General features: G+C 34.2%; 1 protein-coding gene across 4 annotated transcripts in view; it reads right to left on the minus strand.

Moving 5' to 3' along the window:
- Positions 1-14,900, minus strand: part of SYCP1 (synaptonemal complex protein 1) — a 146,404-nt gene that overhangs the window by 67,848 nt on the left and 63,656 nt on the right. For all 4 annotated transcript variants that reach the window (XM_043877177.1, XM_043877176.1, XM_043877179.1 and 1 more), the window contains 5 exons: positions 12,650-12,754; positions 11,646-11,749; positions 9,859-9,976; positions 8,973-9,043; positions 2,142-2,223 (listed from right to left, as the gene is read on the minus strand). In XM_043877177.1, coding sequence (XP_043733112.1) covers positions 2,142-2,223; positions 8,973-9,043; positions 9,859-9,976; positions 11,646-11,749; positions 12,650-12,754 — 480 coding nt within the window. The remainder of the gene's footprint in view (positions 1-2,141; positions 2,224-8,972; positions 9,044-9,858; positions 9,977-11,645; positions 11,750-12,649; positions 12,755-14,900) is intronic.

The raw sequence follows: 14,900 nt of genomic DNA on the forward strand, positions 1-14,900 counted from the left end.
TTCAAACATGTTTTTCACAAACATTTATTAAACTGAACTTTGTAACAATCCAATGATGTAGAAAAATAGGTATTATTATGCCCATTTTAGAAATGAGGGGGAAAAGGCTCAGATAAAACCTTTTGGGGTTGGGATAAAAGAAGAGTGTAACGAATTTCAATGCCAGGTAAAATAGCCAAGAATTATTTGCAACCTGAACTCTTTCCAGGAAACTGTTTCAATAGGTAAACTGAAATCCAACCATGAAAAGCTTAAAAATGCTATCAATTTGTCTTGCATTTCACTTTTTTCTTAACTCATCATTAATATCTTCTACATTGGTAAAATAAATTTTAAGTTCTTAGTGGAAGATTTTTGTTTTACATTAACCATCCTCTACACCAACAAGATAAGTGTTTTGAAGCAGCCTCTGACACAAATTTTAAAGTAGTGAATTACATACCAAGTCTTTAGGAGACTAATTTAATTTGGGGGGGGGGGGCTGAATTTAACTAATAAATATGAAACTGAAAGAAAAAAACAGCTTTTGGTGGGGGAGGGGCGGAGGGGAGGATGTGGTATAGTCTAAAGAATGTTAGACAGGCAACTCTACCACTTCTTAGACATGTAGCTTTTTGGCACTTTTACCTTTTAGAGGCCCAATTTCTTAATTCTCAAAATGAGGACAAAAATGACTTCCAGCTTAAATAACATGAAGAATCTAGAATGTTCCTGGTTCATTGCAAGTCCTTAAAAATATAGTTCATCTTACCCTTAGACTATTCCAATAGTCTTAAAGCCCTCCAACATGTAAATATAATTATGACACGTTTCAGGTCAAAACTCTTCAACAATCTCAAACTCCTAAATATAACTGTGAGGCCTTAAATGATCTACCCTCATTTTTCCCAATCCACATTCTTCCATTTATCTTCCCATCTCTCATCTTTCTATACTCTCTCCACTAACATCACTATCTTAAACTCCACCTTTTGGCCTAGATAAACTTTGTATAGTTGTTTAAATATAGGGGCCCTCTCATATTTCCAAGGCTCTCTCATACTTCATATATTGTATGTGTGGGTGTGACTTGAAGTACTCTTCTCCCTGATCTACTTATGCCTACCCCACTGCCTTCCACTAATTCAATTAATCGGAGGTTTTAACATGAATTTTGCTTTTTCCAGGAAGCTTGTCCCGACTCAAGTTCAGATAGTTGTCCTTTCCATGGTCTCCAATAGCAATTATACAAAAGACCTGTGTTTTGGTCTTCTTTTTAGTGTAAATTCCACAGTAATCCTGATCAGTTCATAAAGTTGGATGGGGACTGATCTGTCTCCAAGGGTGGGAATGCAACTCAGGCTTGGAGAGATTACTCTATCCCCTAACTGCAATGAATGGCTCAAGTATAAGTGAGCTAAACTAGGCAAGAGTCCTCACTAACATTTTTTTCAAAGCTTTCAAGACTATTTTTATAGCCTTCCAACTGATTCCAGTGCCTTTCACCTCTCCCTACTCTGTTCTTAAAAATTAAAAATGTTACTTGTCTAATAAAAAACCTTAATTGGATCACCACTGCCCAACAAAACAAACTAAAACCAAACTTCAGCACCCAAAACACTGCCTGGCACATTGCAGGTAGTTAATAATATTTGTGGAATGAATGCAAAACCAAAGTCAAAGTCTTCACAATCTAGTTTGATCATTGCAATCTATTTTGGCACAATTTTCTCCCACTGTGTGTTATACACCATAATCACTTCACATACTTTCTACTATTCTACTTTTGTGATAATCTTCCGTAAAAGCCTTCCTATCTCAACTCTTTCAAATCATTTCACCAATGTATAACACAAACTTACTAATCACTTTATCAGTATATTTTATATTACTAAAGCATGAGCCTCTTATTTAGCCTAAAATATAAATCAACATATATAAATGCTAAGTGTTAAAGAAATTTAGAATTATGCCATTATTTCTTCTAGATAAAAACCACATAAGTAAAACAACTCAATGTGGCCCACGCTTTTAAGGTCAACAGCCTACAACAGTCCTTGGCCCTCCAGTAATCTATACAATAGTATACTTGTTTTTGGACACCAGCTACTGCTTTTATGATTTGAAATTTTGTGATAGAACCTCTATAAAATACAACATACATTTTCTTCACTCTTGTCCAATTTACTTTTAACTTCATCTCCTTTCTGTTTTAGTTCTTCTCTCACAGATTCCAGTTCATTCCTTAAAGGAAATGGAAGAGTGACATTACAATAAAGTCTGTATTTTCATCTTATTCCCTTTCTGAAACTTCTAAAATTGACTACTGATCAGTTTAAAAAATTTTATTGGTTTATATTTTCATTTTAATTAATTTCCATGCATTGGTATATACACTTCTACTCCTAAATTTAAATTAATTTATACATTTACTTTGAAATTATTTTGATCTTTGTAGTTATCTTTACATAAAAAAGAAACATCTAGATAGAAAAACTTATTTCTTATTTAAATCAAGACTTCACTTTCCTATTTTCTTAGTCATCATTCTAAGACATAGTCATAATGCTGTACAAATAAATAAGGGACATATATACAGGTTATTTTAATGAAGAACTGTATGACTGAGATATTTGCATAAACATGTATCCTTATGTATGTACAGCATATCTCACAGAAACATACACAGGAAACCATGATACCTCTGGAGAGAAAAAACTGGATAGCAGGAAGACAAAAGGCAACAAAGATAGTTTTCTTTCCCCATATCCCTTTGTCTCTTTGATTTTTATACCATATGCATATATAATCCTTTCAAACTTTTTTTTAAAAATCTACCTGCTGTGCATGAAAACAACAGTGCTTAAAAAAAAAAAAGAAAGAAAACAACAGTGCTTTGTCTCAGAGGGATATTTAAAGCTATTGCTAATTGTAGACTCTCTTATTATTATAGCTGATATGTTACTAGGTCAAATGTGAATGCATGGAATAGTAATCAATCATGTGGAATAACTGGCCTCAAAAAAAGTCTAGGATACTTACTCTTTGAGTTTTAAATCTTTAATTGGCATATTCTTACTTTTTCTAAATATATTTTTATTTAGAGTTCTGTAAGTCCATAGAGTAGGTAGATGTACAAAAAGATATCCAAATAATTTCAATTCTCTTTAGATAAAAAGTAGCCTTTCTCTAAATATGTATTCACTTTTCATCCCCAAAATGTTTAGTGGCTTAATCACAGATTTAACCTGTAACCTTCTGAAGAAGAAAAGTAAGCATAAAAGACAAAAGTAATCCTTAGAAACATAATAAAAGATGACTTTCCAAATATGGAAAATAGTAACAGTTAAGTATCAGGCACTGTGCTCAATGCTTTATTCATATTTCCTCATGTAATGCCCAAACAGTCCTATGAGGGAGACATACCAGGTCTAAGTAAATATCAAATAATTTACAACAGTTAAGTTTTAATGACCACATTCTTTAATCAAGCTAAATCAAAACTTAATACATCAGCATATAACTACAAGCAAGAGTCCCCAAATATTTGGAAATCATCTAAATTACTAATGGATTAAAAGGAAACTGGAAATATAAAACTCTATCCCAGAGCTACCAGGGAGTATTTGCAATATTACAATCGTTAGCAAGGGTAATTTTGAAGGTCTTAAAAAATAAGATCTCCTATCAGCTGTCTATCAAGCATATATAGATCTGTATCTGTGTGTCTGTTTATTGATCAGTGGATTGCTGAAGCTTGGGACCCTTTAGTAGATGTTTCAGGGTCCACTCTAAGTGGTGTCACTATGCCCCCTCCATGCAGGTGTATGAATGGAGGAAGCAGCTATTTTGATGAGAATAACCTTCCCAAATGCAAGCGTTCTAGTGGCTATGTGGAAATGCAAGTGTTCTAGTGGTTATGTGGGAGAATATTGTGGAACGGGACTTTCACAAGGTGTTCGTTCCTCCAGGAACTAACAGCGTCTGTGCTGTTGACAATCATCCTGATCATCATAATTGCTGCTTTAGCCACTTTAGGACTTTTCCACTATCAGAAAACCAGCTCTCTTTTGTCTTCCCTGTCCAAGCTGTCAAGCTTAAGCAGTTTTAAATCCTCTGAAAATGGAAATGGGATGAGCTTCAGATCAGCGGATGACGTGAACATGCATATTGGAGTAACCGGTTTGGGGCCTGAGTCTACTCTTGACAGATCACTGGCAATAAGGGAACATTTTGCCACAGACTTCAGGAAGCCACCCATAATATTTGAGAACCCAACGTACACCTCCACAGACACTACTATCATGGTGGCTCAGCCAACAACAGCCCCGGTAACTGAATCTGGAATGGTGTATAACAAAAACTATGGAAGTCCTATTAACCCTGCTGAAGAGGGTTCAGAAACAAAGCCAGGTCCCTCAAGTCCTGATGAAACTCAGCCAACAAAATGGAATATCTTCAAACGAAAACCAAAACAAAATGTCAACTTTGAAAATCCATTCTATTCCGAGATGGAAAATGAACCAAAGGTCAAGGCTGCTAAGGTTTCTTGGAAAAAAGGCTCAACTCCAGGCTACAGTGCAACTACAGGCTACAGAAGATATTAAAGACACTGCAGATTTTGTTAGATAAGACTCAGAAGCATAGCTGTGCTGGCTATTTAGGGAATAACTAGAAACACACTTTTGCACATTTTTTTTTACAAACAGATGAAAAAAATTAACATTCAGTAGTTTATTAAAAGAAAATATTTTTTCCCCTGTACTCCTGTAGTTGGTACTATTTGTAGAAACATTGCCTTGTGTGCCTTGTTCATTCATCTCATATTTTTACAAATAATTATCACCTTGTACTACATGTATATCTTGGAACTGAACCTCTCTGAAGGTAATGCTATAAATATATTGTACATTTGTAAATTTGGGAAAGATTATCACATCATTAAATTTGCTAATGAAAGTAAAAAAAAAACAGGTTAATTAGAAAATAATAAACATGAAAATACTGCATATTAAAAACCAGGTCATAGATCTACAGTAGTGTTAAAAGTAAATTGAGTAGCCATTTTGACAATATTGACTCTTCCAATCTTGACTCTTCCAATCCATGAACACGGTATATTTCTCCATCTGTTTGTGTCCTCTTTGATTTCTTTCACCAGTGTTTTATAGTTTTCTATGTATAGGTCTTTTGTCTCTTTAGGTTGATATACTCCTAAGTATTTTATTCTTTTTGTTGCAATGGTGAATGGTATTGTTTCCTTCATTTCTCTTTCTGTATTCTCATTGTTAGTGTATAGGAATGCAAGGGATTTCTGTGTGTTAATTTTATATCCTGCAACTTTACTATATTCGTTGATTAGCTCTAGTAATTTTCTGGTAGAGTCTTTAGGGTTTTCTATGTAGAGGATCATGTCATCTGCAAACAGCGAGAGTTTCACTTCTTTTCCTATCTGGATTCCTTTTACTTCTTTTTCTGCTCTGATTGCTGTGGCCAAAACTTCCAAAACTATGTTGAATAGTAGTGGTGAGAGTGGGCACCCTTGTCTTGTTCCTGATTTCAGGGGAAATGCTTTCAATTTTTCACCATTGAGGGTGATGCTTGCTGTGGGTTTGTCATATATAGCTTTTATTATGTTGAGGTATGTTCCTTCTATTCCTGCTTTCTGGAGAGTTTTAATCATGAATGGGTGTTGAATATTGTCAAAGGCTTTTTCTGCATCTATTGAGATAATCATATGGTTTTTATCTTTCAATTTGTTAATGTGGTGTATTACATTGATTGCTTTGCGGATATTAAAGAATCCTTGCATTCCTGGGATAAAGCCCACTTGATCATGATGTATGATCTTTTTAATATGTTGTTGGATTCTGTTTGCTAGAATTTTGTTAAGGATTTTTGCATCTATGTTCACCAGTGATATTGGCCTGTAGTTTTCTTTTTTTGTAGCATCTTTGTCTGGTTTTGGAATTAGGGTGATGGTGGCCTCATAGAATGAGTTTGGAAGTTTACCTTCTTCTGCAATTTTCTGGCTATACTACCCAAAGCAATCTATAGATTCAATGCAATCCCTATCAAGCTACCAATGGTATTGTTCACAGAACTAGAACAAACAATTTCACAATTTGTATGGAAATACAAAAAACCTCGAATAGCCAAAGCAATCTTGAGAAAGAAGAATGGAACTGGAGGAATCAACCTGCCTGACTTCAGACTCTACCACAAAGCCACAGTCATCAAGACAGTATGGTACTGGCACAAAGACAGAAATATAGATCAGTGGAACAGAATAGAAAGCCCAGAGATAAATCCACATACCTATGGACACCTTATCTTCGACAAAGGAGGCAAGGATATGGAAAGGCAAGGCAATGGAAAAAAGACAACCTCTTTAACAAGTGGTGCTGGGAAAACTGGTCAACCACTTGTAAAAGAATGAAACTAGAACACTTTCTAACACCATACACAAAAATAAACTCAAAATGGATTAAAGATCTAAATGTAAGACCAGAGACTATAAAACTCCTAGAGGAGAACATAGGCAAAACACTCTCCGACATAAATCACAGCAAGATCCTCTATGACCCACCTCCCAGAATATTGGAAATAAAAGCAAAAATAAACAAATAGGACCTAATGAAACTTAAAAGTTTTTGCACAACAAAGGAAACTATAAGCAAGGTGAAAAGACAGACTTCAGAATGGGAGAAAATAATAGCAAACAAAGCAACAGACAAAGGATTGATCTCAAAAATATACAAGCAACTCCTGAAGCTCAATTCCAGAAAAATAAATGACCCAATCAAAAATGGGCCAAAGAACTAAACAGACATTTCTCCAAAGAAGACATACAGATGGCTAACAAACACATGAAAAGATGCTCCACATCACTCATTATCAGAGAAATGCAAATCAAAACCACAATGAGGTACCATTACACGCCAGTCAGGATGGCTGCTATCCAAAAGTCTACAAGCAATAAATGCCGGAGAGGGTGTGGAGAAAAGGGAACCCTCTTACACTGTTGGTGGGAATGCAAACTAGTACAGCCGCTATGGAGAACAGTGTGGAGATTCCTTAAAAAACTGGAAATAGAACTGCCATATGACCCAGCAATCCCACTGCTGGGCATACACACCGAGGAAACCAGATCTGAAAGAGACACGTGCACCCCAATGTTCATCGCAGCACTGTTTATAATAGCCAGGACATGGAAGCAACCTAGATGCCCATCAGCAGACGAATGGATCAGGAAGCTGTGGTACATATACACCATGGAATATTACTTTTTACTCATTACTAATTACTAATATTTAATATTACCATTAAAAAGAATTCATTTGAATCAGTTCTAATGAGATGGATGAAACTGGAGTCCATTATACAGTGTGGAGTAAGCCAGAAAGAGGAAGACCAATACAGTATACTAACGCATATATATGGAATTTAGAAAGATGGTAATGATAACCCTATATGCAAAACAGAAAAAGAGACACAGATGTACAGAACAGACTTTGGGACTCTGTGGGAGAAGGCGAGGGTGGGATGTTGTGAGAGAACAGCATCGAAAGATGTATATTATCTAGGGTGAAACAGATCCCCAGCCCAGGCTTGGATGCATGATACAAGTGCTCGGGCCTGGTGCACTGGGAAGACCCAGAGGAATCAGGTGGAGAGGGAGGTGGGAGGGGGGATTGGGATGGGTAATACATGTAAATCCATGGCTGATTAATGTCAATGTATGGCAAAAACCACTATAATATTGTAAAGTAATTAGCCTCCAACTAATAAAAATAAATGAAAAAAAAAAGTAAATTGATACTTGAAATGATTTTATTATTTGAGATTATTTTATTAATTTATTATTTGAAAAAGAGAAAGGTAAACTAAATATCAATATATCAATTTTTTAAATAACTAAAAAAATATTAATATTTGACTGCAGTCAGGAAAAAATGAACTTCTAAGTTCATTTATAAATTTATAAATTAATAAAAGCAATGGGAAAAAATTTCAAAAAGAAGGCAATTTAGATTTAATAAAAAAATGTTTTTTTAATTCTGTATGACAAAATAATTACCCACAGTAAAAGGAAAACAACAGGTTAGGGAAAATATGTGCTGTAAATAAAACAAGATAAGGATTAATATGTTTTTAAAAGCTTACCTAAATCAGTAAGAAAACAATCAAGATCTCAAAATATTAGTAGGCAATACATATAAGCAATTTAGAAAGAAGAAACTCTAGTAAGCACACATAAAAAATTCCAAAGTTTACCCAAAACATGAAAATTATAAATCCTAAGATCTGTAAGTTGTTTCTATTACATCATCAAATAGATGATAACAACCAAAAGTAATTAGAAGTTTTTATAACCAGCATTTTCATAAAATATTGGTTGTATTGCATACTTTACAAGTGATAGAACCAATTAGAAATCATTTGTCTATCAAAAGTAATTGAAATAAATTACTCAATAAATTCACACTTGAAATTTATACTTTAAGAAAAAATCTATATGTGCCAAAATGTTTACTACAGTATTATTTATGAAAGTGAAAAACTGAAAAATGTAAATATCCAAATTAAAATAATGCTATATCCACTTGACTGACTGGCATACAGGTACTAAAGTAGATGATTGTGAAAACACCAAGAAAAACAGCAAATACTTAAAATAATATTAGATTTTTAAAATATCCTTTCTAAATGTTCTGACATATGATTAGTGTACTTTCTAAAATTAATATTAATTATTAGGAAATTTATGATACTTTCAAATTAATTTCTGTATCTAATATCATTATTTCAAACTAAATATAAAATAGGTATTATTACAATTTTATTTTTAAGCAGGATTCCAAAACAGTAATTTAAGTCTAATTTTTTACTTTATTCTATATTAAACATACGATTAATCTAAATTGACTACAAGTTAATAAAAAAGAAATACTATTTTTGACTAGCCAAAAAGGCCAATGCATTAGTCTTGCCTTAATTGTGTTTCTGTCTCTCCCAGATGTTCTATTTGTTTCAACATCCTTTCTTCTTGCCTTTTGCTATTCTAAAGAAATAATGTGTTGTTTATGTTAATTATTTTACTTCAACAGAAATAAAATTGAAACTAACATTTAAGATCTTTATCTGTCTTAAAATTCATTTAGTTATAAATAAAACGAGAGAATGGGCTATTCAACTTGTATAGTGCCACACAACTTTTCCAGTCTTATCTATTCCCCTAATAATATCTATATACTAATACTAGCTAAAAAAATAAGTCTTACTTGCTGTTTCCCACTGATACTTCAAGACTTGTGTCCTCTGTACATGTTATGGCTTTAAGGAATGCTTTTCCACTCATTGCACCTACTGAGCTCATAAGCACTCATTTTTTAAGGCAAAACTTAATGCTATAATCTTCTGAAGGCTTCTCTTTCCCCTAAGCAGAGGTAATCCTGTGAACTCTGATAGCATTTTGTGTCCAAAACAATACATATATTTTAAGCACTTTTTTATTGAATCATAAACTCCTAAAGAGGGAGGATGATATTTTATTTATCACTGTATGTCCCACAGTGTCTTATATTATTTGCTAACAAATACTTGAATACTTTATTAAAACACTTCATAAAAATCTTGATGCTTCAAATTAGAATAACTTTATCAATAGGGAGCATCCCTCTTCTGTTGCCTTTTATTACCATTGAGGACCAATACGCATATTTTTCTTCTAAAACAAAGTATTTAGAAGAAAAAGATAATCAGATAATCTAAGATAATCAGACTTTTAAAGCTGAAAGAATCTTCAGTAGTAATCTCTTCTAAGCCCCTAATTTTACAGTAAGAAAACTGTCACTGATACTTTCTTTTTCAACTCACATTAATGTCTTCTTGTTGCTTCTTGAGTTCTAGGGCCATATCACTTGTTTCTTGTGCTAGTGCTTTGTTTTCCAGTGAAAGCCTGTTGCAGCTTGCAGTTAGTTCAGTATTCTTCAGCCTATTTTTTTAAAAAAAAATATATCATACCAAAATATTTACACATAAAATTATATAATATAGAATTTTATCCAAAATAATCTTAGGGGAAAAAAAGGAATGGCTGGGGCTACAAATTAAACAAGACTGGCTTTTAGTAAAAAATGAGGCCGAGTGATAGGTATATGGGCTTCCTAAGTGATGCTAGTGGTAAAGAACCCGCCCGTCAGTGTAGGAGACGTAATAGACACGGGTTTGATCAAGATCCCTTAAAGGAGGGCATGGCACCCCACTCCAGTATTCTTGCCTGGAGAATCCCATGGATAGAGGAGCCTGGCAGGCTACAGTCCATAATGGTCACAGAGTCAGACACAACTGAGGTGACTTAGCAAGCACACACGCATGCATGCACGGTAAGTATATGCTGGTTCATTACATTATTCCCTCTTTTAACAATGTATGTATTTGAAATTTTTCTATAATAAGTTTTTTGAGATGTCATATATTTCCTAGCATATTTCCCATAATGCTTCCCCCTTCATCTTTCCACAAATTTTGAAAAGCATATTATTTTTTACATATAATATTTTCTTTCTAGCAGGCTGTCTCTTAGAAACTATTTCAAATTTCTGATGATTTAAGTATTACATGAGACATTAATGATTTAATTAAATATTTCTAAATTCACTTAAATGAATATTAATGTTTTCATTAAAATAAATAAAATTTATGCATATGCACAACACTTAAACTGCTCTTACAAGGTCTTAAATATTCTGCATCAGAAAAGAGATTACTGCTGTTACTAGTTCCAGCCAGGATCAATTTTAAATGAGGGAAGGGAAGTGTGTGGCTCATGGAATGATTTCAGAAGCACCTATATCTCCTACTTACTAATGCTGGAAACTCATCAAAGTGTTTTAATTAAAAAATGAAAAGTTGAAAGAGCAAATATACCAAGGATAACACAAATTTATATTAATCAGTTAATTCATTAAAAAGGACTTTGGTTTAATAGATGAATTTTACCCAGAGCCCCTACAAAAGTACTGTTGAAAAGGTACCAGAAGCTGGGAATGGAAGCTGAAAGAGAAGTGACAAGATGCTGAGTAAATTATTTATTTCTTATTTTTATCTAGAGCTGAAAAGCAACCAGAACACAAAAATTATGCTCTCCACTAGACTGCCTCCTTGAATTTAGTTCTTCCTAAGTGACAACATAACAATTATTTCCTCCTATTTTCTCTAGAAATTAAATTTAGTAAGTAGGTGAAACAACTAAATATTATGCTTGGACAATATAAGAGATGAACTTCTATTTCTGTCATTTCATCAATTCAAACCTACAAAGTAATTTAGGAAAACTAAAAAAACTACAGCTAGAACTACAAATGATTATTTTTATAAGAAACTAAATAATCTCCAAAAAAAAATCACTCTTCTAATATAGTTCTCAAGTTTGTGATATACTCTTCTTACGTCAATAATACGTAGTTTCTTTAACAATGAAATTGATAAATTATTTTGATCTTTAATCAGAAATAAAATGAAACTTTAAGCCTATTCAAAAAAGCATTATACATAGTTTACTAATTTAGTGTTAACTACAGTGAAAAGTAGTTAATATTTTATAATACTACAGAAAGTTTAGGAATTGAACACAAAAACTACTTTATAGATAGAAAACATACTTCTCATTTTCAAGCTCAGTTTTCAGCTCTTTAACCTGATTTGAATAATGCTGTTCACTTGTTGCAATGGCAGTTAACTGTATTTCCAAATCATGTACTTTTTTCTGGAAAATAAACACATATTATCACAGCAAATGCTTTTACAATTTTCTCACTTAAGAAGTATGGTCACTCTATGTAAGCAAGTTATATACTTGGTAAAAGTTATATACTTGGTAAAGTTATATACCAAGTTATATACTTGGTAAAAAATATGCCAAAATTTCTAAATTTAAATTGATTTAATGCCATTTAGTGAGCATTAAATTTAATACAGTGTATTAATCTAATACAATGAGCAATGACAAATGCAGTACTAAAAGTAAATTTCATTTTCATATTCTGAAGCTCAACCAGTAAAATTATACTTATATATTATAAAATACTGTTGTCTGTTTTATACTACCAAGTAATCAATTTCAACTAAAATATCACATTATTAAGAAAAAAATATATTAGTTAATGAAATCAGGCAATATCAGAAAAGTAAGCTACTCTTATTATGCTAGAAAGACAATTACAATGTTAATACTGTAATAGACGGAGAACACTTCTTAAAAATAAAAGACATTCTAAAACTATAATATGAGAACTATAAACTAAGAACTTAATAAATGCTAAGATTAAAAGTATCAATTAATTTTAAACTAAGAGGTTAATAAAATCTAAAATTAAAAGTATCAAGTAATAAATACTTACAAGGCATCAAGAAATGTATTGTTATAAGCCGTGCTAATATTATTGGTATCTTAAATGTTGACATTTCTCTGCCTCATTATAATATGGAGGTTCTCTGTTTTTAATCAATTGTTAGCACACTAAATACAGCAGAAACACATGTTCAAGAGGAATTTTATGAAGCAATCTTGTGCAAATCTAACAGCCATATAATCTACAATGTAAATTTGTAGATTTACTACTAACAAAACACTTGAAAGAAAAAAATGTATCCTTTTTAAACGAACCTCTCTGGTTTGGAGAAGCCCAGTTAGTTCTTGTTCTGCTCCTTTTAATTCTTCAGCAATCTTCTCAAATTGTTTCTTCTCATCTAAAAGCTTTTGGTTTTCTGCCTATTTTAAGAACATTAACAAATCATGATAACCAAAGCACATACACATTCAAAATAATCAAACTTCTCAAATATAGTTGTGAAGAGAATTATGACTTTCTCTTTGGTTAAAATTTTTAAAAAAGAGTAAACAAGTCATTAAGTAAATTCCAAAACTAAATATGATGACAGAGGGTTTAACAGACAGAGTCCTGTAAATTTTTATTTAAAAAGACTCAGACAGAAAGACAGGGGGCAGAGAAGTAGTCAAACGTAGAATGCATCTCTCTTCAAAGATGCATCAGGAACACCTCTTCAGATGCAGAAGACCTTGCAATATACCAGCTGAAACTGGCAGGAGTCCATGACCACCGGAACCATGTAAAAATCAACAGGATGAAGAAAGAAAAGGGAAAAAGAGAAGAGTGAGCAGGACCAGACCTGCATCCACAGAGTGGGGGGGTGAAGCAGGGGTGAGGACCTCACACAGGGGCAATTGAGGCTGTTGGAGAGTAAAGCAGCTGATCTGTGATAGTCTGAATGGAGTGAGAACCACACCAACAATCCATGCCGCAGCCTTACATAGCCCAGACAAGAATGCAAGTCCACCAGAATGTATGGTGGCTGGGAGCTGGAGCCTAGTGATAAGAGAGCAATCCCAGGGTGAGGACTGCTGTTGACTGTGGGGAGATGGCCCAAAGGGACAGGAGGGAGGAGATCAGAGTGTGAAATACCTTTGGAGCAAAACCAGGAAGCAGGGCACTACTGCTGAGTTAGGGGCAGAGGGTAAAGCCATCACTGTAGCCTCTCTCCCCACATGCAAGTGCCAGCAGCTGACCATTAGAGAAAGAGCCCAGAGAGGTGGCCCTTTGAGTGCCTGATATGTCAAACAATAGACAAGGACCAGCCAGGGAGGCCCTTTGAAAGTCCAGCTGCCAAAGGCTAGAAAAAGATTCTATTAATAATAGTACTATATCGCCTGAACCTTGGCTGCTGGCATCCCTAGACACATGGCATCATGAAGGTCCCCATGCTCCAAGCAACTGTACAACCTCCAAGTTTGATCCTTACTAGAGGCAAAGCAGCCAGAGACAAAAAAAAAAAAATCCTAAAATGCTGTATCTCCTTTGCCCATAGTCACCATCTTCCCTGCACACCTGGCACCGCCAGGGTCCCTGCAATCCAAGTAGCTGTGCCATCTCCATGCTTGATCCCCACTGGGGCAGAGATACCATAGGCTAGAAAAAACCCTAATAGTGTCATATCTCCTGTGCCTGTAGTGACCAGATTTCCCTGCATACCTGGCATCGCCAGGGTCCCTGTAATCCAAACAGCTGCACCACCTACACACCCAGTCCACACTAGCACAGAATCAAATCCTCCAGTGCACCCTCAGGAGCAAATTCCTGTGGATGACCCACATGCAGTGGTAGGGATAAAACCACAATTGAGCTCCAGGGATGGAATGGCTAAAGAAAGAATCAAAAACCTTTCTACCAGCTATACAAGCAGCAGATTAAATCCATACAATCAATTCAGTAGACTCTGTGACAATGAGTGTTCCCACAAAAGAAAATGCCTTAGCTCTGGCAGCTGTGGACATTGGAGGCAAGAACATGCAGGAGTAGGGCCAGATTAGAGACTGAGTTGTCCCCACAGCAGGTCCAGAGACCAGTCCCTCCCCAAGTATTGGAGGTGGAAGTGGGCTGTGACTCACAGTGGGGGAAAAGGCGCTGACAGCTGAGACCCGAGAAAAACATTTATTATTATTCTTGTATTTTTATTTCTTCTGTAGTTGCTTCTGGATTTTTTTTCTTTTTTTTTGTCTGTTGCTGTGGTTGTTGTTTTTATTATTATTACCCCTATTTAAGCATTTGAGAACTTTTTTTAATCATACTTTTTATTTCCTTTATATACTTCTACCTCTATGTTGGCTCTGAGCAGTTGTCTGGTTGCTTTTGGGGGAAGTTGTTTGTTTTTCTTATTTTTCTTTTCCTTTAGTTATTCTTAAATATATATAAACATTTTTATATACTTCTATTTAACTTTTCTTTTTTTTTTTTTCATTCTTTTTTTCCACCATGTTTGTTAGTTCGCTTTGCTTTCTTTGCTTTATTCCTCAGTTGGCACTTTGCTTTGGACTTGTTTTCTGTTTTAGTTAGTTTTGT

Source organism: Cervus elaphus, chromosome 20, assembly GCF_910594005.1.
Source record: "Cervus elaphus chromosome 20, mCerEla1.1, whole genome shotgun sequence".
In the NCBI taxonomy this organism is placed as follows: domain Eukaryota; kingdom Metazoa; phylum Chordata; class Mammalia; order Artiodactyla; family Cervidae; genus Cervus; species Cervus elaphus.